At 42.2% G+C, this 25,663-nt stretch overlaps 1 protein-coding gene across 1 annotated transcript in view; it reads right to left on the bottom strand.

The window, feature by feature from the left end:
- The window catches only part of LRIG3 (leucine rich repeats and immunoglobulin like domains 3), a 47,128-nt gene extending 22,796 nt beyond the window's left edge, over positions 1-24,332 (bottom strand). Inside the window, exons 1-3 of the mRNA XM_074825457.1 lie at positions 24,139-24,332; positions 16,763-16,834; positions 16,421-16,495 (exon numbers count right to left, since the gene is read on the bottom strand). Coding sequence (XP_074681558.1) covers positions 16,421-16,495; positions 16,763-16,834; positions 24,139-24,332 — 341 coding nt within the window. The remainder of the gene's footprint in view (positions 1-16,420; positions 16,496-16,762; positions 16,835-24,138) is intronic.
- Positions 24,333-25,663: the final 1,331 nt, after the last annotated feature.

Below are 25,663 nucleotides of genomic sequence, written 5' to 3'. Positions count from 1 at the left end.
TAATTACTAACAAGGTATTAAAACTGCCAATTACTTGAGTGACGAATAAAATTTTCCTTGCAGTAAAAGTGTGCTCCAGCAGAAGCCAGCAATTTCCTGAACTGCACGCCTCCTAAATTGCAGTGTGAAAGTGTTCAGTTATAGAGACGGCTTGCACAGTGCTGTCTTTGTCAGCATTGCTCCATAAAACAGAAATTCCTCACAACTGGCAGGATAATAGCCTCTGTATTACAAAGTTTAGTTGGACCTAATGGAACCGAATAAAACTCTTACACAGCCTTCAGATTAGCACTTAAACTAACTGGTAAATTACCTGACACAGACCAGGTTACAACAAAAACAAACAAACAAAAAACCCCAGCTTGTTTGTTTCGGGGAACATTTTTCTTTTTTGGAGATGGTGAGGTCATATTGTGGGGAGCAAGCAACTTCTTTTGTTCAGTGAAACAGACCTAAGCATCAAAGTCCTAGTCCATCTCACAATGAAAAACAAACCAGCCCTCACTGTCCCCTCCTGCTTACTTATATTTGTAGAAGCTACTCAAATGTGACATAACTGAATGGTTCACTCCTTACTGCTCCAACCTCCTAGTTCAGTTTTCTCTTCAAAAAAATTTAAGTGCCATAATTCAGACAGGGAAAGAGATTATCCAGGGCTGAACATACCCAAATAGTTCTACTTTAAGGCCCAACTTTAACTAAAGAGAAACTTCAATTCTAATTTGATTTTTCCTCACAATCATCACTGAAGGAAAAGAATTGAAGACAACGTATTAGCTTCCTCATAACTGCCAAATCACCATCAAAATCAGTCAAGAAGGACATGTTTGAAAATGCAAGCCTATCTAATTGCCAAGGCAGAAACAAACAGTATCCTCTGTGTCGGCACAATGACATACAAGTTTGTTCACTGTGAAAAAAAAATAAAACCAAAAAACCCCCAACTTTCCAGAAAAGTACTGTTATTACTGTGCTCAGACAAAAGGAGCTGCACATTGGTTTCACAGACCCTGAAGGGGAGATCAGAGCAAGAGATCCCCTGCAACAAGAGAACCAGTGCATCAAGTTCTCACAGAAGCAGACCTGCAGCGATGTGATCACAATTTCTTCACATGCAAGGAACAGCAACACGCAACACACTGCAGCTTCCTTACAACTTCTCCTGTTATAACTAAAGCAGGCACACTGAGGAACACAGATAAAACCACCAAAAATAACTCCATGAATTTGAACATGCCTTTTGCAATTTGAGTGCTTACACCCTGACTTGAAGCAAAAAAAAAACCCCTCAACAATCCAAGAGTGCATGCAGACTGATTTAATTATTTTTACATAAGCCTCTGTGAATACCAGCTTAAAACAGAGTATCAGTTTTTCATTACGGGTAAGAGAAACCTTAGCTTTCCCTCTCAGCATTCATGACTAACCACACCACTAGGCCAAAACATCTATAACAGCCCTATCAATCATAATCTCAAGATTCTTTCTATATAAATAACAGCTACAACATATCTGACATATTGACTTGTATTTTCCTTGCCTCTGGGGAAATATAATGCAGGACAGCAACTTCCGTATCCATTTTGTTAAAGATCTAGTTAACACCATTTAGACATAATAGTTCTTATGTGCTGAAAAACAAGAACAATTTTTAAAGATCTGAGATTGTATGACTAAGTATCCTTTGATAAAGATTGTCAATTTGTAACATTTTCTACCTAAGTATCTATGCAAGCTTCATTACTCTGAACCTGTAACATGGAAACTCCAACTCAGAAACAGTTTAAGACCTGAAGTCCTATCTTTTGTTTCTATTCAAAATCTCAGCACAAAAAAATACTGTTGTACTTCCTCCTTCAGCATAACTCTTTCTTCCAGGTAGATCTTGATCTGCTGTGTTTTGGGAACCTCTTAGTCTTATCTTACACTATGATCCTGACAAGGAGCATGTGTAGACCGGAGGTGGCACAACCTGGTAAAAAACAAGTTGTCTAGAAGGACAGTTTTGGAGAGCTGTGTCTATGCAGGCTATTCTCCAAAGCTGTTAAATGTAAATAACTGTTTTAACATCTGTGTGATTCTGGACTAATATGGTATCTCCTGCCTTTCAACTAAGCCCTGAGAGGCAGAACATATTGAATTTGCCTCACAAACAGGCGAATGAAACCTTAGCAGAGTTTCTTGGTAGAGACTACAGAGATATGTGTGCTGGGTTTGTGTGTGTGGCAGGGGTTTTTGGTAGCTGGGGAAGGGGCTACAGAGGGGGTTCCTGTGAGAAGCTTCTCGAAGCTCCCCCAGCTCCAAGCTGGACCCATCTCTGGCCAAGGTTGAGCCAATTAGCAATGGTGGCCACACATCTGTGATAACATATTTAAGAAGGGGAACCTGGAAGGAGTAGGGGTTGTGAGGGAGGCACCTGTGCAAACACCGAGGTCAGTGGAAGAAATAAGGAGGAGGGCAGGAGGTGTGTCAGAGCAGAGACTCCCCTGCAGCCTGTGGTGAGAGGGCAGGCTGTGCCCCTGCAGCTCATGGAGGTCCACGGTGGAGCAGATGCTGACCTGCAGCCCATAGAGGACCCCACACCAGAGCAGGTGGCTCCACCCGAAGAACACCAGGACTCTGAGGGAAGCCCATGCCATAGCAGTCCATCACTGAGAGGACTGCGAGCCACGGCAAAGACCCATGCTGGAGCAGCTCAGGAAGAGCTGCAGTCCATGGGAAGGATTCATGTCAGAGAAAGTTCATGGAGGACTGTCTCTGGACAGGAGCAGGGTAAGAGTGCAAGGAGTCCTCCCCCTGAGGAGGAAGGAGCAGCAGAAACAACGAGTGATGAGCTGACCATACCTCCTATTCCCTGCCTCCTGCACTGCTGGGGGAAGGAGGTAGAGAAATCGGGAGCAAAGCTGAGCCAGGAAAGAAGGGAGGGGTGGGGGAAAGGTGCTTTTAAGATATGGTTATACTTCTCACTGTCCTACTCTGTTTGTTAAATGAAATGGTGGTGGTATTTAAATTGAATTGATCTTCTTTTTCTTCCCCTAACAACTCTGTCCTTTGCCCATGAATGTAATGGGTGAGTCATCCCTCCCTGTCCTTATCTCGATTCCTGAGGCTTTTGTTTTATTTTCTCCTTCCCATTCCTGAGGTGGAAGGAGTGAGCAAGTGGCTGCGTGGTGCTTAGTTGCCCTCTGAGCTCAAACCAGGACAACATATAAAGAGAAAAAAGCACTCTGCTAGGGCCAGATATATCTTTCTGAGCAGTGCTGAAGCCAAGACACAGGGTTCATAGGTGTTTACTTTGACCATCTTGTGTTTACATGGCTTCCAGATTAGAGCTGGCTTGGAGGCAGCCATATCTGAGCACAGGCAAAGCAGGTGTGACTGTCCATATCTGAGCACGTACCAGGTAGTCTCCATTACGTGCCTCTACAGCTCACAGACTCCTTTTTCACATTTTCTCAAATCTTTGTGGTTGCTTCACCTGTTCTTCCCTCCACTCACCCACTGCCATCATATGACTTCTGGCATATCATCCCTTGTTTCTTGCACTTCTGCTCCTGCCCTCCCAAACTCCTTTGGACTTTTGGAACTCTTGTAGGAAACAATGATGTCAAGACACTGAGTGGAAGAAAATTTAAGCAAAAAAAAAAAAAAGATAGTAAAGTTGAAAGATCAAGACTGTAATAAACTTCCTCAGAAACTGATAGAAGATACATGCTTTATGGCTTTTAGGATAAGGCTGGACAACTTTAAGAAGCACATATCAAAAGAAAGTCAGTAACTCCTACAAGAAAAAAGAGAGAAAAAAGATTTTTTTTCTTCAATTTCTACTCATTTGACTACTGAAATTAGCCAGGCTGTAATGAACAATTACATCACTTAAAATAGTGTAATTATGATTTTAAGATGAATGCTACACTTAAAAAAAATCCCCTGATATGAATGGGACTGTGCTTTTCTCACCATTAAACACCCAACTGCACTGAATTAAGAACATCCGTTTTTTTGAACCTTTGCAACTGTTAGATACAGAAATATTTCAAGTGAAACTGTTTTTCTCCAGGACGAAGACACCAGAAATAGAGCCAGGTTTCTGGTTCACTTCTAGTCCTACTGGTAGGTCTACGAGTCTGACATCTCCTTCACACACAGGCTTCTCACCTTCCTTACGGCAAGGAGTGGTTCTTTCTTTTGAAGGTCTCCTTCAATCCATGATCCATGACTGTCATTGCTCTTTCAAGCCTGATGTCAGCAAGTCTCTGCTCTTATTTTTTGTGCTTTTTGTGGTGTTCAGGCATAAAGTAGAAAAGGAAAACTCAGAACTCTGTAGGCTACTGATACCCTGTCCAAAACTTAAGACCAAAGGTTTTTTGATTCCCAAACCAAACAAACTGGGAAACGGGGAAAAGAAAGATGCAGAATGAAACAACTCTGGGATCAGAGATGTTTTCATCATCAAAAAGACAACAGAGGCAAATCCAAACTTTCAAACACATGATACTTCCACAGCAATTGTCTCCTGACTCCACTCATAGTACCAATATGTAATTAATTAAACTTTTCCTCTGAACTCTCTTCGTGATATAGAATTTTCACAGAATTTCACAGAATCATCTAGGTTGGAAAGGACCTTGAAGATCATCTAGTCCAACCGTTAACCTAGCACTGACCATTCTCAACTACACCATATCCCTCAGTGCTATGTCAATCCGACTCTTGAACACCTCCAGGGATGGGGACTCCACCACCTCCCTGGGCAGCCCATTCCAACGCCTAACAACCCCTTCTGGAAAGAAATGCTTCCTAATATCCAGTCTAAACCTTCCCTACTGCAACTTGAGGCCATTCCCTCTTGTCCTATCGCTTATTAGTTGGTTAAAGAGGCTCATACCCAGCTCTCTGCAACCTCCTTTCAGGTAGTTGCAGAGGGCAATGAGGTCTCCCCTCAGCCTCCTCTTCTCCAGACTAAACAACCCCAGTTCCCTCAGCCGCTTCTTGTACGACATGTGCTCCAGACCCTTCACCAGCTTCGTTGCCCTTCTCTTGACATGCTCGAGTAATTCAATGTCCTTTTTGCAGTGAGGGTCCCAAAACTGAACACAGTAATCGAGGTGCGGCCTCACCAGTGTAGAGTACAGGGGTAAGATCACTTCCCTGTCCCTGCTGGCCACACTATTTCTGATACAAGCCAGGATGCCATTGGCCTTCTTGGCCACCTGGGCACACTGCTGGCTCATGTTCAGCCAGCTGTCAATCAACAGCCCCAGGTCCCTATCTGACTGGCAGCTCTCCAGCCACTCCTCCCCAAGCCTGTAGCACTGCTGGGGGTTGTTGTGGCTGAAGTGCAGCACCCGGCATTTGGCCTTATTGAAACTCCTACAGTTGGCCTGAGCCCATCGCTCCAGCCTGTCCAGATCTCTCTGCAGAGCCTCCCTACCCTCGAGCAGATCAACACTCCCACCCAACTTAGTGTCATCTGCAAATTTACTGAGGGTGCACTCGATCCCCTTGTCTAGATCATCAATAAAGATGTTAAACAGGAGTGGCCCCAAAACCGAGCCCTGGGGGACACCACTCGTGACCGGCCGCCAACTGGATTTAACTCCTTTCACCACAACTCTTTGGGCCCGGCCATCCAGCCAGTTTTTTACCCAGCAAAGCGTGCGATCATCCAAGCCGTGAGCAGACAGTTTCGCCAGGAGAATGCTGTGGGAAACGGTGTCAAAGGCCTTAATGAAGTCAAGGTAGACAACATCCACAGCCTTTCCCTCATCCAATAAGCAGGTCGCCCTGTTGTAGAAGGAGATCAGGTTTGTCAAGCAGGACCTGCCTTTCATAAACCCATGCTGACTGGGCCTGATCATCTGGTTGTCCCGCACGTGTTGTATGATGGTACTCAGGATGATCTGCTCCATCAGCTTCCTGGGCACCAAAGTCAAGCTGACAGGCCTGTAATTTCCTGGATCATCCTTCCAACCCTTCTTATAGATGGGCGTCACATTGGCCAGTTTTCAATCTGTCGGGACCTCCCCGCTCAGCCAGCTCCTTCAGCACCCTCGGCTGTATCCCATCCAGTCCCATAGACTTGTGTGTGTCTATGTGATGCAGTAGGTCACTGACTGTCTCCTCCTGGATTGTGGGGGGGTCGTTCTCCCAGTCTCTGTCTTCTGGCTGAGGAGGCTGGATTCCCTCAATACAGCCAGTCTTGCTATTAAAGACTGAGGCAAAGAAGGCATTAAGCACCTCAGACTTCTCCTCATCACTTGTTACCATGTTTCCTCCTGCATCTAGCAGGGGATGGAGGCTCTCCCTGGTCTTTCTTTTGCTACTGTCATATTTATAGAAACATTTCTTGTTATCCTTGATTGCTGAAGCCCGATTAATTTCTAGCTGGGCTTTAGACCTCCTGATTTCTGCCCTGCATAGCCTCACAGCCTCTTTGTAATCATTGTGAGTCACTAGCCCCTTCTTCCAAAGGCTGTAAGCTTTCCTTTTCTCCCTGAGTTCCAGCCAAAGCTCCCTGTTCAGCCAGGGTGGTCTTCTCTGTCACCAGCTTCTCTTACAGCACCTGGGGACCGCCTGCTCCTGAGACATTAAGACTTCCTTCTTAAAGAGTGCCCAGCCTTCCTGGACGTCTATACCCTTCAGGATCGTCTCCCAAGGGATCCTGTCAAGCAGGTGCCTAAACAAGACAAAGTCAGCCCTTTGGAAGTCCAGGATGTCAGTTCTGCTTAGCCCTCTCCTGGCCTCTCTAAGAATAGATAACTTTATTATTTCATGATCGCTGTGCCCTAGTCGGCCTCCAACCGCCACATCATCCACCAGTCCTCCTCTGTTCACAAAGAGGAGGTCCAGCAGGGCACCTTCTCTGGTCGGTTCACTCACCAGCTGCATCAGGAAGTTGTCTCCCACACATTCCAGGAATCCCCGGGACTGGTCCCGCTCTGCTGTGTTGTATTTCCAGCAGATGTCTGGGAAGTTAAAGTCTCCCACAAGAACAAGGGCAAGCGATCGTGAGATTTCTCCTAAGTGCCTATAGAATATTTCATCCACCTCTCTGTCCTGGTTGGGTGGCCTATAGTAGACTCCTACTACAACATCTGCCCTGTTGGCCTTCCCCCTGATTCTAACGCAAAGACACTCCACCCTGTCTTCACTACACTTGTACTCAAAGCAATCATAACAGTCCCTAACATACAGTGTTACCCCACTGCCTCTCCTTCCTTGCCTGTCCCTCCTAAAGAGCTTGTAGCCATCGACTGGCGCACTCCAGTCATGGGACACATCCCACCATGTTTCTGTAATAGCCACGACATCATAATTTTCCTGGAGTTTGTTTCCCATTCCACTTTCTGGCCTTTACAAAATAATCACAAGTTATTTAGAATGTGATAGACAAGTGAATGTGTAAGCTCAACACTTTACAACAGTAAACAAAAGCAATGCAGACATAACTGTTTCAGCATGAGTTGACAACAGGAATAACAACCCACTGCAGACTCGGTGTACTCTGTGACTCTTGGTTAATGTTAAAATCTTGGACAATTGTAAGTATAACCTAGATTAAACCCAGAATACTGCCCTCCAGTATTATAAATCATCTTTCTAATCTGATGTATGGACTCGTTAAGTAAAAACATCTATCCTTTACTGTTACAGAGCCAACCCCAACTTTTGGAGCATGCAGACCGCACACCCTTCTAGATCTACTCCTAATCTTAACTGTTAATACAAGTTGAGGGATATTCTCCTAACCACTTCTATTTCACTTAAGGCACCGAGCCATTACATTTCACTGCTCTATTGCAATAACCACCTACCACTTCTCTAAGATATAACCCCAAGACTTAGGCCTGACCTCTTAACTTCGTTCTGACTTCCCTCATTCTCCATACTGTATGCCCTACAACTTGGTACCTCTTCCTTTGTAAAATTTCCTACCATTCTTCCATTTTGTCACACAGGAACAGTGTTCTCTATTTTTCTGATCCATTATTATCCTTTTTAATCCATCTTTAACACTGTTGATTAGAAAATCATGCCAGTTTTTCCCACTGCAAATAGCTCATAAAATTTGGATTCTTTTCCATTCTCACTGAAAAAGCATTCATCCAGGCTCACACTACTTCATTTTTTTGCTACAACAAACTCTGGGTTTCCACATACTTCTTCCCCTTCCCATCATTCAGCCTAAATTGCTGCCATAAAAGTCTAGTTTCCATGTCTGCAAGTCTGACTAAGACAGGTTCCTTTTCAAATTCTTTCATCTACTTCCTCTTAGTCTCCACACCAAATGTCAAAGACTGCAAGAACTGATTCCAGTAAGTTTCTTCACTCTAGCTTTTTGCTCGCAACTTCAGCTCAAGTCACACATGGTTTACCACCACTCTCATTTTTGGGACTTCCTCCAAGTAGCCTTATGCCTGAAGCCCAGTCTGGCATTCCTCTATCCTTTCTTTCAATCCTTCTTCAAAACAAACTCTTCCAGGCAGCATCCAAATCTTAATCCTTCCCATAATAAAGTGGTAGCTGAAGAGATGACAAGGATGTAAAATATTTGACCAACATTTTCTTAATATTGGGAGCCAGACTTCAGTTTAGTATGCCAGCTTTATAAACACACAATACCACTTTCTCTGGCAAGCATAGAAGTGAAAGGCATCCACTCCTACTGAATGTAAGCTTTCATTTTCAGGAGTTACGTCTAAACTTCTTTCTTGTGACTGTAGCTTTCTAAATGCGAACTGAGACAGCATTCTCCTGGATTTTACACACAGCTTCCACTGCCAGCCTACTGTGAGATGACAAAGAGGCAGATTTCTCATACCTACCCCTATTCCAAATAATCTTGAAAACAAGGATTATGAAAAAAACTTCTATCTTTACAGAAGGCCCTTCACAGGAACTTCCCTCAGTAAGATACTGCCACACAGTGCAAACCATCACTCTTATTTCCACATTGCCAGCTGGTACAAATTTATAATTTATTTCGCATGTTTGCTTCAATTAGTTGAATTTTACTCGCAATATGACTATCTGAAGCAATGATCTGGTATGTCCATTATCACAAAACATATTTAAATATACTTTTCCACATTTTAAAGAGAAATGGACACACAATACTAAAAGAAAATCCCTTCTAAACAGTATAAGGGATTAATCACCACATTTCTTCAGTAACTACATTTGTGCATAAAGTTACATAGGCATTTAAGCTATATGTTGGTTATTCAAAGCCAGGATGTGACAGTGCGTGCTCAAATTTTGGAAGAGTATTTTTTTGGCAACAAAGATACTTTTTTTTTAACCAAGAATGAAAATCAGTGACCAGTATATGCTGTGTTATTCCCCCACAAATGAAGAAGGTAAGACTATGTTATTCTTCCTGGTAAGGAGAATGGAAGCAAGCACGAAGCTGTCTAAAATACAAATGAATTTACAAATCTTTAGTCACAAGCTCACATCTTGTTTAGCAAAGATCTGTGATAAGCCACATCAATTTAAGAGTTAGTTTACTTAAAATTAAGAGCTATAAAGAAAAATATGTAATCTGAAAAAGGACTTAAGTTAGGTAGCATGAACAATCCCATGCACCCTGAAATCCCTATAAGTAAAGATACTGACAATGCAGTATCATAAGCTCCACACACTAGAGGTTTGTATCACATCCGAGTTAGCTTTATCTCTACTGCCTGATACTTTACCAATCTCAAGAAACAACCACATTGTAACCAGCTCTTTCATCAAAGGAATTTTATTCGAATTGGAGCAAAGTGTGCTATCCACTGAAGAAATTTTACTGATGACTGAAATCAGGATTAATGAGCAACTAAGCAAGGGAGCAGGACACAAAGCTAAACCTGGGCTCTTCTGATAACTTAATTTTAACATTTCAGACCTTATTTACAAAGACTAGCATACACAAAAACTTGCAAGATCTTCTTCTCCAGTAAATTCCCTGCTACAGCTGTGTGGGTTAGATGAGCAACAAGTAGAACCTCCCATTCAGAGCACAGACTACTGTCCGGACCTGAAAAAACGTTTTAGGCATTCCGTGAGGTTTTTTTTGTTTTCAGCGATCAAAATAATTTTTTTTTTTTTAAACAAATTATTACTGACGGCTTAGGTAATTTTGATATTTTTTCCTTTGAAGAGAACGTCTCTATTTTTCAGTATATCAATTCACTTCTAGCTTTTAGGTTTGCTTGTCAGAAGTCTTTGATGAACACCAAAGGCCTGAGATTAATAATCAAGTAATCACAACCAAGTAATCAGAGTAATTTTATAGTGGCCGAAGAAAGCTGTATTTAAAGCTGAAACAATTTTGCTTACTATGAAAACTTGTGACCTCTACATTTAGCAAGACTGGCTACTTTACAGTTCTTTGGTCCTGTTTTTATCTCCTGATCCATCTTTTTTGTTAATACTTTTTGTTCATTTACCTTTTTAAACATTCAGGACACAATATATGTGTCTTCAAAGATGATGCATTTAAACTCCCTATATACTGACAGAAAGACATTACAAAATGAAGGCTGTAGAAAGCCTTCAGAAAAGTGACTTGTGGATTCAGTCCATCAGCTAACAAACCAGTGGGCACATTTCAAGACACCTCCTCAATACTGGCAACATTTTTCATCATTTCAGAACTCAAAAGTGAATGGCCATGTGATTCCTTGTTTTAACTGCTTTAAAGGCTTCCCTTATAGATGGGGTTGGAGGGTCTCCTCAGCACAGCAAAGGAAAACCTGTACCATGCTGCATATTCTATATCTCTCTTATGAACAGATTTCACATTCTGTAAAAAGTGGGAACCTAATAAAAACCACATATTAATGTAAAACATTACTGAACTGTGAATCATCCATGCTCCTTTTACTTCTGCACCATGAACTTTGTATCTTCCACTCTGGCTTTAGGAAGACCAAATATTTGTGTTCTGGACTAGCATGATCAGCTTTTACAGCATAAGCTACAAGGATATTTCCATCTAAATCATCTGCACCATATGTACTAGTGTTTCTATATGAGATAATTTCTATTCAATAAAATGTAAAATCACAAGTGTATTTAAAACACTCCATCGTTTAAAGCCAGACTAACATCAGAATTTCACTATACATACTAGAGACTTTGGCATGTACAGCTTTTCTAGTTCCTACAGACAGCAATATGATTACTGTATAACATATCCTGGATGTGAGTAATAAGAAACGTGCTTTTTTAATATTAATTCTAGTTCTACACACACATTTTGATAAGAACAGTAAAATTCAGCTGGGGAGGAAGGATACTTTAATACTCAAAACTGTTCTGTCTCTTTAAAGTCACTGCTGCCTTCCACAGTACTCAAGGATACAGTGCATGGATGATGTTGGATGGTGTCTACAATTATGCATTTTTAAAATTCTGCAAGTAGCATGGGTTTCTTTTTTAAACTGTATATCCTTAAACAAAACCTTAAATTATGTTGCAGCATTTGCAAATCAGTGTCTTCCTTACAAAGCACTAATCACACTAGAAGTAATTAACATTTTCCACACAGTTTTAAAGTAAAACCCCTATGCAAACAGTAGTTGGTAGTTAAACACCACACAGGACTTCTATACAAGGCTACTGTACTTATATTACTTGGTTTCAATCTATTTCTGGATTCAATCTAGGTACAAAACTTTACAGTAATGACAGACCTAAAAGCCAATACTACTTTTCTTCTCATGTATTAACATTACAGGTTCTAGCAGATTTTCAGGATAAATAGGACAGGACTGGTACATCTTGGATAAGAAATGCCATTAGCATGGGAACCAAATTCAGAACCTTTGCTTGCTCTCCAGGAACAAGGACATTAGTTCCCATTTCTCTACCTTACACAAAAGCGATCCACCTATCTAGAAACAACAAAAAGTAACTTGGTCATTCTCCCAGAAGTGAAGAATTTTCTACAACTATTTAAAGCAATTCTACATTAATTTAACTGTTTTTACAAGCACTTCAGGAATGCAAGTTAGGAAACATCTAACACATTTTACTTCTAGGGTAGGTAAATACACCTACATTACTGCGTGCAGCATCTGTACATTATATATTTGTGGTAAACAGTTGTTAAATCCAGTATTCTCCCCAAAAGCTTATGTTGTCCACTACTTGGGGGAACCTGGCCTCCTGACTAGAGCTACTGTGCTGACTGGAGAGCTGGCAATCTCTGGCAAATGGCTGCATTGAGAGACTGCTCTTTTCCTGCCTTCTCTCACAGAAGACAGAGAGAAGGGCTGGGTGGCAGATCAAAAAAAGAACACCCTGCAATTTCAATTTCAAGTAATTGACTTAAATGGTCAAACATGCTGAAAGATGCAATCAGACCTTTGCAAGTAACATCACTGTAAGACAGGCATGCCCAAGTACATTGGCTAGACAATTCAAAGAGAACCTAACTTCAGACATGTAGAAGTTAGTTTAAAATAGACATCTTACATGGACTGCAGTAGGAAAGTCATCTGAATTATCTTTGGGAAGACAAATCACTTCATAGAGCGCCTTTTCTTCTCCACTCACCCTGAGGAGGATCTACAGTTAGGAACTCATACTTACTATGTCAAACTGTCAAGAATTTAGGGTAGGGAAGATAAATCCTACTCTTTGCTCTGACCAGAACGTATTACATCTGTTAGTACCAGGCAAGCCATCACAGCTTCACAACCCAAGGCCTCCTGACCAGATTTAGCCTGAAGTACCACCCATTCAACTCACAGCAGTTTCCAGGTTCCCAGGAGGCTCAGAAGCTCTCCTATGCCATGTGGCAAGATACATACTCATCACATGAATAAAATCATAGATGCATCTCCAGCCATGTAATTAGAGTGTGCCTGCATGTGTTTGTATACTCCTTCACACATACATAAGGTCTTCCCAGGGTGGTGGGGGTGTGTGCCTGCCTCATACTTTTCTCTCCCATGGTGTTCAACTCTCAACTGGCATCCATAAAAACAGAATATTGGCATTGTTGTTTCACATTATAAACAGACCATGAGCGTGAGACTGGGAACATCTACTGCTCTGAGTATGTTTACCCTGCATAATTTACCAGTATGTAAATATCTAAGCTAGATAAGTATCAATTAGATAGCTAGAAATGAGGTAGCTCCAGAAATGAAAACTACACTAACATGATAATCCACCCATGCTTGTTTATACTATTCAAAGAACTTAGACATACAGTGCTGTATGGAGATACCTGCACTATTATTCATAGACATACCAGCAGTGCAATTTCCTTTGCAGGGTAAGAAAATTCTTGCAGAACAGGTAAAATTCTAAGGCTCCACAGCTGAGTGACAAGCACCAAGAAGTCAAAAAAAATTCTTGCAAGAAGATAGTTTCTTCAACAAATATGATTTTAGCAAGAAAGAAGGGCACCACTTCCACAGCATTCCCTGAAGACTCCTTGGAAAAAACGACTGGCTTTTCAACTGACAGTATCGAACCAACATATATGTATCTCATAAGCAATGTAATCAAATCAAGTTTCAGATTTTTTCTGCTATTATTTGAAAGTCAGAACGACTCAACAAGGAAACAGTGGTTTGTTTTGGAAAGGTTCCACAAGCTCCTTTCATATGAAAGTTTAAAATCCTGCAGAAAGTCATCAGATGTTTCAAGTACAGTTATTCTTTGAAGAGTTGTTTTAAAAATTATATTCTAATTGTTCCATATGTGTTTTCTTCACATGACTTAGATATATTAACTCGGTTTGATTCAACCCCTCCAAATAAACATCCAACACAGAAAAAATAAGTGAACGTATTTTTTCACTTCTAAAAAAAAAAGTATCATTAGATTGAATATTTGTCCATTTACAGTAACACTATATTACATATAGTTTTATGCCAGACAACTGCTGTATATTTATTCCTCTTTATTTATATTATTTTCTGTAAAATGAGATTTAACACCTTTACATAAATAACTTCCAACCTGTAAGAAAAGAAGGCTCAGGGGAGACCTTATCATTCTCTACAACTACCTGAAAGGAGGCTGCAGCGAGGTGGGTGTCAGTCTCTTCTCCTAAGTAACAAGTGATAGGACAAGAGGAAACGGCCTCAAGTCGCACCAGGGGAGCTTTAGATGGGGTATTAGGAAAAATTTCTTCACCAAAAGGGTTGTCAAGCATTGGAACAGGCTGCCCAGGAAAGTGGGGGAGTCACCATCCCTGGAGGTAGTTAAAAAATGTGTAGATGTGGCACTTAGGGACATGGTTTAGTGGTGGACTTGGCAGTGTTAGGTTAACTGTTGGACTTGATGTTCTTAAAGGTCTCTTCCAACCTAAATGATTCTATTATTGTATTCTATGTTTTAAAGAGAAACCTTTGCAAAAGAAACAAGATGCTTTATTTTTGAACTATGCAGTAACACTCTCTAATTTTATGTTCTATGTAGATCTGTTTTGATATGGAACAAACAATTGTCTTAACTATTATACATTGACATTCGTAAGTTAATGTAAAACCTTTAAAGTACTTAGTGAATTATTTCTACTATAGTAATCTTAAGGAATCTCTGTTGTGGTCATAGAATAGGTATTAAATCTCAGCTGGAGCACACTGACATTCAGTAATCTCCCGACACCACACAGAAGTAATAGAAATTAGAACAAGAACAAGCTAGCACCTAACCAGACCAACTTTAACTGCATTAGTAGTACGATAACAGCTTTTAGAAATACTTACTTTTTTTCTCCTTTTAAGTGCCAGTATATATAGTGCAGAGCACAGATCTAACAAAGGTTTTTCCATGTTTGACCACCTGAGTAAATGAACCAAGATAGTGACCTAAGGATATGGAACAACTAACCCAGAAGGGACTGATTTTCATTTATTGTCTCAAAGGAATACAAAAATCTTTCCACAGCTGCAGAAGGATGATTTTAGGTTCATCCCAACTAGTTAAGTTTCCATGAGAAGGACTGGAGGAGATGCTAAGACAAATTCTCTACTTTGTGTTCATCAGAAGTGAGGCAGGAGGAAATAAACCACTTTATCATGTTAATATTTCCAACCTTGTGGTAAAAAGAACCTTACCAAGGTGGCTATCAAAAAAAAAAAAAAAAGAAAAAAATCTATAGTTGAATTAGGTGCTTAAACTACAGAATGCTATGCCAGTGTAAAAATAATGTCAACACTAATGCAAAATAGAAGATATTCTTAAATTCAACAGTTATTTGTCAGGCACCATCTGCTTTTTCTTTCATTCTTTTCCGACTCTGATCTGTAAGAAACCACATCAGTATCAAATGTCACTTAGTTCTTATTCAAACAGAGTAGTCCAGACACAGCGGCTGCACCAGCTGACTTAGCTGACCTGGACCTAGAGTAAAAACAAACCCCTATAAATCACCAGATGCAAGCAATTGAATAGTGATCAGTTTAATTAACTGAACAGCTTTCCAAAGTTTACTGTATTGTTTTAACCCTTCAGGCTTCTTCAAGAATGGTAACTTGCAATTTGTATTCAAGGGCAGGATTTGACCAGAGGGCTACACATTACTAGCTTTAGATTCCCATTGATAAAACACAAATCCCACACATGAAAAACGTCTCTTCTTTTTTCCAATTAACAGTATGATAGCAACTATTTTTGTTAGGAGTTCCTTCAACATTTTAGAGAAATTAGATCACAGGGGAAAAAAAAAAAAAAAATCAAACTGATTTTAAGTGAAAACCTCTGGAATAAAATTTCCTTTAAAATCAGCTGGTTTGGTTAGGAGCCCTATATGACTTTTACAACTTTATGCTTTTATTACAGATGCCACATCAAGTAACCTACTAATTTCTCTCAAACAAAACAACAAACATAATTGTGTGTCACAATTATATGTATTAATGCAGCCATAAAAAAAAAACCCATGCCACACATTAGAATGGGCTCAAAAAGACATTCTGAAGATAGTGGCAAAACATCTTCTAACCTAGATACTTGTCCTGAAGCTGCATCTCGAGGGGATTTCCCCACGTTGCCCACTGAAATTAACGGAATTTTGCCATGATTTAACGCAAGTGGGATTTCAGCCAAGATGCATAATGACAGAGTATAACTCTTGTTTTAAAGTCTGCATTGTACAAGTTTGTGTAACGTTTACTATGTTTGTACAGTGCCTAGCACAACAGGGCTGAGGCTTCTGGGCACTACCACAACATAAATTAATTCTAATGCAGTCTTTGTATCTGAAGGAAACATAAAAACTACAAGGATTAAACTCAATTATACACATTTTAAACAACGTGCTAAACAATATGACATAATCAACTTCTTAACCACAAGCTGTTCTATTTCCAATTATTTCACTTTAATCTCTGTAATGCATGTATTTCCGTGAACCCTGCAGAGTTAGTTCCACTAACTAGGGACAAAAGTAGGATCTACTTACAAAGACAGAAGAGTTATATTGGCAGAGACTGGTCCCAGATCTGGAATGATCTCCAGTTCATTGTTGTTCAACTTCCTATTAGTATTAAAAAAGGGAGAGTCAGCTTTGATGTTAATCAAAAAGTATGTACATTGGACTTGCTAAATTGCTGAACAGTGTCACACCAGAATTCAAAAATAATTCCAGTTTCGCTTAACATAAAATATTAGAACAGCAAACATCTTTGTTGTTCAACCTATTATCCCTAGAGAAATAGCTATACAATTAGCATACACAAACACTGGTTGGGTTTTTTGGGTGTGTTTTTTTTTTCTTTTCTTTAATTAAGACAAATTAACTTACACTTCCTGAAGACTATGAAGGTGATCCAAGAGACTGGTCTTGATTGAAGATAATTTGTTGTGACTTAAGTCCCTATGAGGTTACAAAAATAAAGAGCCTGTCAGTTTTGCGATAAAATATGGGGTAAAGCAATACAGTGGAAATCCAAATTATGTTATCATTTGTTTCCAAGTACATAAAAAGGGGTTTTTTTTTATATTAGTAAAATTAGAATAGAAATCCATTTGAGTATACAAGGTATAAACAAGTGTAAATGCCAGCAGTGTCAAAGAATTTCCTATACCTCTGAACAATTTAGAACTGTTCACTGGGATGTGTGCAAGACCCATGAAAAAAATCCTAAGGTTTTGGCTCATATACACCAACAACAACTCTTTTCCCCCATCTCTTCACAACAAAGGATCTGGCTAAAGCAACCTCTTGGTTACAAGGAAAATTCGCAAACCAATACTCATAGTCTCATTCTTTGAGTCAACCATAATATTTGTAACATTTACTCTTCTCACTTCTCTGAAGCAACACACAGATGGTAAATACACGATGAGGACTGTCCATAAACGTCAGTTCTATTTTTATGCTTTCACACAATTCAGGACTCCATTCCTACATAACCAAATTTAATGGGGATCTTAAACAAGCAATATCAGAAGAAAACACATAGAACGGCCTAATTCTATTGAGTTTTAAGATGTCTATACACTAGTCACATTAATACTGCACTTAATCGCATCTGAAGTAGCTTGAGCACTCAGCTCTGTACTGCCACTCTGTACTGAAGATCCCAAATATATACTGATGCAGTTTATAAGAAATCTTGTTAGCACCTTTGCAGTGTTTACTACACACAAGCCAGGGTACTAAGAACGCCACACATTTTCTTGATTACTGTCAAGAAATTATTTTCCCCACAGACACCATGCATCTTTACTATACGTCCTCTTAAACATTTGACACCATAGAGTCCTAAGAAACATTTTTCCTGTAGCCTCAGAAGTACTGAAAATACCACAGAAATAAAAGAATAACCATACAATAGAAGTCAGAGAAGCTAATTACAGAAACTCAGACTCACACATCTGTAGAGATCTGCACAAGTGGTACAGACTCACAATTGTTCTTTTAACCGTGTTGAAAAAACCCTGTTGAAAACCTCCCCCTTCTTAGTCACTCACCCACCACAACACGCACCTTCCTGCCCCCATACTACAGCCTGTCACTACCTCGCCTGCACCAATTCAGCCATCTCCGAAGTGCTCGCTGGACATTGTAACACTGAGTTTATCCAAGTCAGCAAACAAAAATGGCACTATTTTTAAGGAGTTCTTAAACTCACTCCAGTGACAGTCTGCAATGCAGACACAAAGAATTGCATCAGCACGCTTCAGCAGTGAGCTGCTGTAGCATCAGGTAAATGCAAATAAATTTCTCACACTTCATGACACTTTTACCCATGCTAATTAAGCACTGAACCCAACATGCCTGGGGTCATCACCAAGCCATGTGGGCATGAAGTGTTTTTCAGGTGGAATCTACGGGGGGAACTCCAGGATTCCTTACTGTTTCTGGGTAACATGACTCAGTACAGTCACCTATACTGAGCATGCCAAACACAGGCCTGACTGTCATGGACGGGTCTACTCTACATCTACAGTTCTGGAAGCGAAGAAACCCGATGATCAGCATATCCTTGCTGCACATAGACCAAAATCGGCTTAAATCAAGCCAGGGACAGGGTCTGTGCTAGGTGTTCCGCTCTGTGACTAAGCCCTGGACAACTGCAGATACAGAGAACTCTGCTTTCTCTGCACCCACTATTGCATATCCTCAGACACAGGTGTAATGCTGCAACCCAGCCAGGCACCTAAGTTTCTTCAACAGCACAGGGGACAGTAAAACCATGTTTTAGACTCTCCCAACTGTTTGGGACTTTATCCAGTGCTTGTTCCAATGTTGCCAGGACAATTCTATCATCCTTTTTGTCCTCCCCTGGAGTCAGTGGTTAAAAAAAATAATAAAATCAAACATTAAAAGTAATCTCAGGCACATACAGGCATTACAAGAGGTACCACCAGTACCTGGCTACGAGGTGTGCTCTGAGCCAGCCAACTGGATCACGCCCAGCAGGCTGCAGAGCTGCAGCACCAGTGCCTGGCTCACAGCCATGGGCAGGGAGGAGATCTGCGCTATGTTTCCCAAGCCAGGGCTGCACACAAGTGTTCACAGGGCAGACCCACAGGTACTAAAGGCATTTTCCAGCCCAAAAAAGGGGTGTTGAGGACTGGCAGAGAGCCATCTAGAGAAGGGGAACACCTTCCACCACCCTCAGGTGGCCACGGAGAGGATGTTTTCAGAGACTCGTCTCTGGGCTCAAGCACCTAATATATACCTGCGCCTTCTTCCAGGTGTCTAAACCCCTACAGATTTTCCTCTTAAAAATGGAAAACCAATACAGTGTTAACATTTTTAAAAACCCACAAATGTTGGTTTCATCATTATGATTTTGAGTTCTCCTGTAAATGAGGTTAACCACACTTGAGTTAGAGGACTGCACCTTTCACTGCTTAAAAATCTAGTACAAACATTCATCTGGCCATAGACTGAAGAAAAAAATCTCTGTTTAACACCTGAAGACATTAGCTGCATAGATCTGAAATTCTCGTACTGCATTCTTAAATTCTGAAAAAATATGCTTTACAAAGATCTAGATGGGAATCTAACTTGGTCCTTTAAAGCAGAGTAGAGACAATTTTTACCCTTAAACTTAATTCAGTATTTGGCTTTGGTCTGTAGGGATTATAAGAACTATGCAAATAAACAGCCAAAATTCAGTGAAGTTATGGCTGTTAGTGCCTAATATGTTACTGTTCTTCATGCTTCAGACGAGACTTAGGAATCAGTAATTATTTCAACAAAGAGCTTTCAACATTAGTGCTAAAAACCTGCATTTCTTCATTTCGTCTAAAAACCCTGCAAAAGGTTTATTTAAAACATGTTTGCCTAAAGGACCTACCAGACAGTAACAGACATGAGTAGATTTGTTCTGCTGGAGTTGTAACATGTTAAAAAAAAAATATATATCTGGCAGAGTCCTTAAACTATAAAAATCCTGCAATTACAACCACTGCTGTGCATGATCACCACACTGGAGCCAGACACTTTCACTCGTAGCTCAAGCTCACATCCATCTGGAGTCTATCAAGGCAACCCTGAGCGTAACAACTTACATTAGGTTTCAAGCTATGTTTTTTGTGTTTGTTGTTTAACACTAAAGATACCCTCATATATTCCACATAGCACCCACTTTAAAAAGTACATACATACAAATTCCTCATTCCTGGTTTACTTACAGCAGGTTGTCAAACACAAGTTGAAAAAAAATCCCAAAGCAAAACAAAAAAACCCAACCTCCAGACAATACTGATTCGCCCGTTTCACACAGATCCATACATGCTTGTCTACCAATTGTTGGATAAAATAAAAATTATAAGCATTTTACTAAACATTATTTCAGTACTAGTGGCAAGAGAAACTTCAGGAAAAAAAGCCTTGCAAGTTACATTTTTAAGTCAGAGTGGTTGGAAGTGAACCAAGATTTAAAATATTTGTCTTTTAGCAATATTCTAAGTGAAGTTTAAGCCTACAGAAGTTCCTGAAACTTAGATTTTTATCTGTTAAAAATGCCTCAGATCCATTGCTTCTATCATCCCCGGTGCAAAGCTACATTTCAGTCCAACGCATTTCTCAACGTATCTTAAAACACATATGATGAAAAGGTTTGAAAACTAATCAGTATTTTTCCCCTCATAGAAATGGAACTGATAATGTTGAAACACTAAGATTATTACTATGCATTTCCCATTTCTGAATTTTCCTTGTCTGTTAAAATCACATTACAGGTGGGGAGAAAATCTCCTCTGTGATTACTTTTGCTACTAGAATTTCAAAAGCCATGAAAGACATAACAGTGAATGCACTCTGAAACTTCAGAAAACAGATTTATATTAAGAAATCATTTATAACAATAAAAAGTATATATACCTGTTCTTCACCTCAGATTTCTAATAAAAGTGATTGAACATTTAAGTAGATTGCCTCCACTTGAAAAAGCATGCCATAGTTTGAGGCCCTTTAAGAACCCCATTTTATGAAAGAGACTATTTTCAATATTCCATTACGTTTGTATGACCATCTTTCATAACTCACGAGTATGTGTTAGAAAGCTGAAACATAACTCTGAACATCAATGTTTGTGTGATAAAAAATTGAAAGGAAGGCCTAATGAATAAAGGGAGAGGGCGAGTGTTTCTTCACACATTTTATAAATATAACTTTTAGACTCTTAATTTACAACACTTAGTCACAATTATCATCTTCTTCCTTAGAGAACTCAGAAACCTGAGCCCCAAGTCAAATTTTAAAATGCAAATCCAGCAACAGCTTCTTAATCAGTCCCACTGGGGCCTATAGAGCTGCTAATTCAGCAGAAATCAGGAGAGCTGAAAAACAAAAAGCCAGGCTGTAGCTGTTTTAAGACACTGATCCAAAGTGACTCATAAATCAGCTTGCTATGTTCAAGTTTTAGTCTGGAAAATATTGAAAAACAGCTGTGAAAACCATACAGCCCTTTTTTCTGGCAATTCTGGTAGAGAACTAGAGGATTTATAAAATGTAAATACTAAAGACGTAATACAAACACAAGTGAAAACCATCTTTCAGACTTTCCCTCCTGCCCCACCAACAGTTTTAGCATTCCTCGGTGAACCTGGCGAGGAGTATGGCAGTGCCACCAGGAGTTTGCATGCACGGAGGACACTGGCCAATGCTCAACACTCTTCCTCCCTCCCTCCACCTCTGCTACATCAGCTCTAACAAAACCACATTCTTGCAAGTGCGGGACACATATCCTGGAAGTAAATGGAAACCTAACTTCAAAACTGTTTGTACACAAAACCATTACATATGTTTATCAGTTTTCAGTACACTGTTACCTTCCACGAAGGCAGGGTTACAGAAGATGGTATTTTTGGCTAAAATCACAGTAAAGCTGGCAATTATAGTCCGTTTACACCCCATTTTGCGAAGCCACTTCCGTAGAAAGCAGTAGCCTCATGCCACCAAAAAGAAGGGGGCAAAAAAAAAAAAATAAGCCTGAGTTATTTCCCGCCTTGTCCACTCTGAGGTCACACAGCCTTTCCACATTAGACACTCTCATTTTATTTCACTGAGAGATTTGAACACAAAAGGCATGAAAGAGTGGAACAGAGCTTCAAAAAACCAACCTCCTCTGACCCACTCTCCATCTGGACAAGTAGATGGATGGGCAGAGGAAGGTGCAGAGCTTAAAGCGGGCCCAGACCTCTCTGGCACAAGAGCTTTCACTCTCCTGCTTGGGAGATCTTGCGTGCATATACTGAGAACATGGTGTAATAGCTCTTGTTTTCTAAAGAGGATTGGAAAGCTTGCAATTAACTACTAGCCTTTGGCTATACCTGCTATGGACTGCCATGGAAAACACAGTAAACATATACCAATAAAATTCATAAACCATCTTTTACAATTTGTAAATGCACAGTTTGTTGCAACAATAATCCAGGCTAGTCAAACTTTTTTTGCATATGCAAAACTGGAACGCATTATAATCGTAGAGACTGTGCAATCCCAGCCCCAAGTAGTGGGGTAGCTGGAAGTAACCGATGAGGCAGCACTCTTCCTTGTTCTCTTATTAAGAGGGGAAGGAAGAAAGCGTGGGGTACTTCTAAGGCATTTGACACAAACAAAAGAAATATTTACACAAAAGGGGCCAGATCACATGGTTTGGTGACACCTACAAAGATGTAGGTACTCCTGTGAGTTTAAGAGCAAGTGACACAGCTGTCCAATGAGTAACCACAGCAGGGTTTCTTACAACAGACCAAAGCTTATTTATACAAGTGGAACTTATTTTCTCACACTTTTAAAGGAATGTGAACTTACATAAAGACAATTTACACTACCAAGGGAATTCTAATTAGAAAAACCTCTCTTGTTCTAACAAAAAATCCCTGCAATGTGTTTTATTCTCTCTCAGTAACGTAAGTGGAAAAGACAAATTTGGATTACTGCTAATGCAAAATGCTTTTTAAAGCAACTCTAAAAATGAAAGTTCTGTGATTCGTCCCCTTGGGGTTTTTTTTAGCATGCTGAAACACCTGAATTTTAACTTAACTGTGCTAAAGTAAGCTAAGCTAAGAAATTAAGCTGTGAAGCTTACCTTAGTATCAAAAAAGCCTTAGGTTTTGTCAGAAAACTTATGTCAGCGTACTGAAATAGTTCAAAAGTACAGGAGGGCTGAAATTTAATAGGAAGCAAAACCAGTTGTTGAATGTAAAGCAGATCCGGTATTTGATTCGTATGCTTCAATCACATAAACCAAAAGGAAAAAAAAAAAAAAAAGTTTCTTTCCCCTCACACTTTCCTACGCCACTCCTGGAAATATTCAACTCCCATAGCCATTCCTATGCTCAGTTCCATATGGTGTCAATAGAGCCATCCACATTTCATGAGTAAAGCAGCATGACCTCCAGACGAGGCAATTGAACAGAATTAGCCACAACTAATTGAAAGTCTTCCTGTTTACTTTAAAGTCCTTATCTCAATCTGCTTTGGAAATGTAATAGAAAATTAATACGACTAATATAGAAGATCTTTGAGTGACAAGAAATGAAAACCAAATGTGAAGAGTCCCTCAGCTATTCTCAGGCTTTTAGAAAGCTCCCGTAATTTATACTTTGTCCATAAAAGTTTGTCACTGAAAGTAAATTTTCTACAGATGGCATTTCAGTACGCGTTACTGCGGGTTCAGTGAATCCGTGCCACCAGACCGAGCGGGGCAAGCTCCCGCGTTAGTACAATCATTAAAGCCAAAACCATCAGGGAATGCAGATGAAGAACTACACAAATAAAACCGAGACCAGTTTTCCCAACGCACAAATCAATATTAACTTGATGACTACTGCACGTTTTTCAAGAAAGTCACCAGAACTTTTTTCCTCCCCACTCTCAAACCGAGAAGCGCTCCCGGGCCCGGTTTCAGCCCAGGCGCCTATCGCCACCGCCGCCCGGGGGACGCTGTCCCGCCGCTGCCCCCGCTGACAGCTCGGCCGCCGGCCCCAGGCGCTGCCCCCGCCCGCACGTCGCACCTCGCTGCCAGCACCTCCCGCTTCGCTCCCGCCACGAACCCCGCGCTGCCCTCCCCAAAGCCCGCCCGCCCGCGGACGCGACCGCGGCCCCCGCCGCGCACCTCGGCCCCCAGGGGCAGAAGATGGCGGACGGGCGCGGGGACGACACCCCCAGCCCCCCGCCCCCCCATCGGCGGTGCCCGCCGCCCCGATACTCACAGCTGAACCGCCCCCCGCGGCAGCCGCTCGGGCAGCCGGCTCAGCTCCAGGCGGCTGCAGGCGACGAGGTGCCCGGCGCAGCGGCAAGGCGCGGGGCAGCGGGCGGCGGCGGCGCGGCCCCCCAGCAGCAGCGGCGGCGGCAGCAGCAGCAGCACCAGAAGGGCGGCGGGCGCCCCGCGGGGCCGGCGGGGCATGGCGGGCTCGCAGCCTGCCCGCGCTCCCGTCCCTGGCGCTCCCTCCCTGACAGAGCCGGGCGCGGCGCGACCTCCCGCCTCTCAGCGCGGGTGGCGGCTCCCGCTCATGCCCCGGAGCCGCCGCCAAGGGGGGAAGGCGGTGGGATGGGGGGGGGCGGGAGGCGTAGAATAAAAGTAAAAGGAGAAGCGGGACAGGGGTGCGCCGCGCCGCCGGCCGCCAGCCACTCCGCAAACTTTCCGCCGCCTCAGACCGCCTCCGCGCGGCCGGGGGAGCCCCGAGCGCGGCCCGCCCCGCCGCAGCCCCCTCCCCCTGCCATGTGACAGCCGCAACCCCCGCCCGCCCCGCCGCGGCCGGGGGCGCCCGGCCGGGCCCCGCGGGGATGGCGGGGCGGGCGTGTAGGATGGCGAGCAGGGGCGCGGGTGGGCTGGCGTCGCGCCCCGCTGCTGCCAGGCGGTGGCGGCGGCACCACCGGCACCCCGGGCCCGCTGCCCGCCCCGGGGGGGCTAGCTGACGACGGGCCTCGCAGCACGGTGGGCGCACGTGTGGGCCCTCGCCGCCTTCCGCGGCCGCTCTGGGGGCGGGCGGGAGTGGGCAGCGGGCCCTTGGGTGCCCTGCGCGTCGCCCGCCGCGGAAGGGTGCCGAGGGTGCCGAGGCCCTGCCCGCGCAGGATTTCCCTTCGCCGTCGCGCCGGTTAGCGCGAGTCGGGGCAATCCAGAAGCTGCTCCAGAGGCCCCAAAGGTTCCCAGCCAAGCCTGGGGTCACCGGCATGTAAAAGGTGAGGTGAGGTTAACTCCTGCCTTCCGGGTCCTGCGCGGCTAGTCCAGACACCGTAATTAAGCCCATTATGTTCCCCACAGGATCCCAGCTCCAGAGGTTCAGGAAAGTGGGCAGGGCATACAGATTCCACATCTCTGAGGTAATCTATGTAATTTAAGTAAATACCTATTGTTCAGCTTCCATATGTAAGCCCGGACCCTGCCACGGATTCAATTACTGTAGGCTTCACACACCCCTGCTCGGCAGCAGCCGACATCACACTGCTCACGGACACTCTGCTTTCTCTCCCACCTTTATACCGTTCACCTGGAAGATTGTACACATCTTAAGACACCGAGGGAACCAGAGGCCTCAAAAGCCTGACAGCTCTGATACCAAGATTTGTAAGGCTGAAACTTTGTCGCTATTTTTATTGTTCCCATGTGTATCTCAGGACACAGGTTAAATTAAAGAAACAAAACCACATTTTTGTCAGGAATCATGAATTTGCAAGCCAAGCAGGCAAGCCCTGAACAACTACAAACATGCATGTGCTACTGTCAACATGGCTGTT

The sequence above is a fragment of the Strix aluco genome, chromosome 5, assembly GCF_031877795.1.
Source record: "Strix aluco isolate bStrAlu1 chromosome 5, bStrAlu1.hap1, whole genome shotgun sequence".
Lineage (NCBI taxonomy): Eukaryota > Metazoa > Chordata > Aves > Strigiformes > Strigidae > Strix > Strix aluco.
Note: the sequence above shows the minus strand (reverse complement) of the source record. Positions and strands in the feature narration are given on the sequence as shown.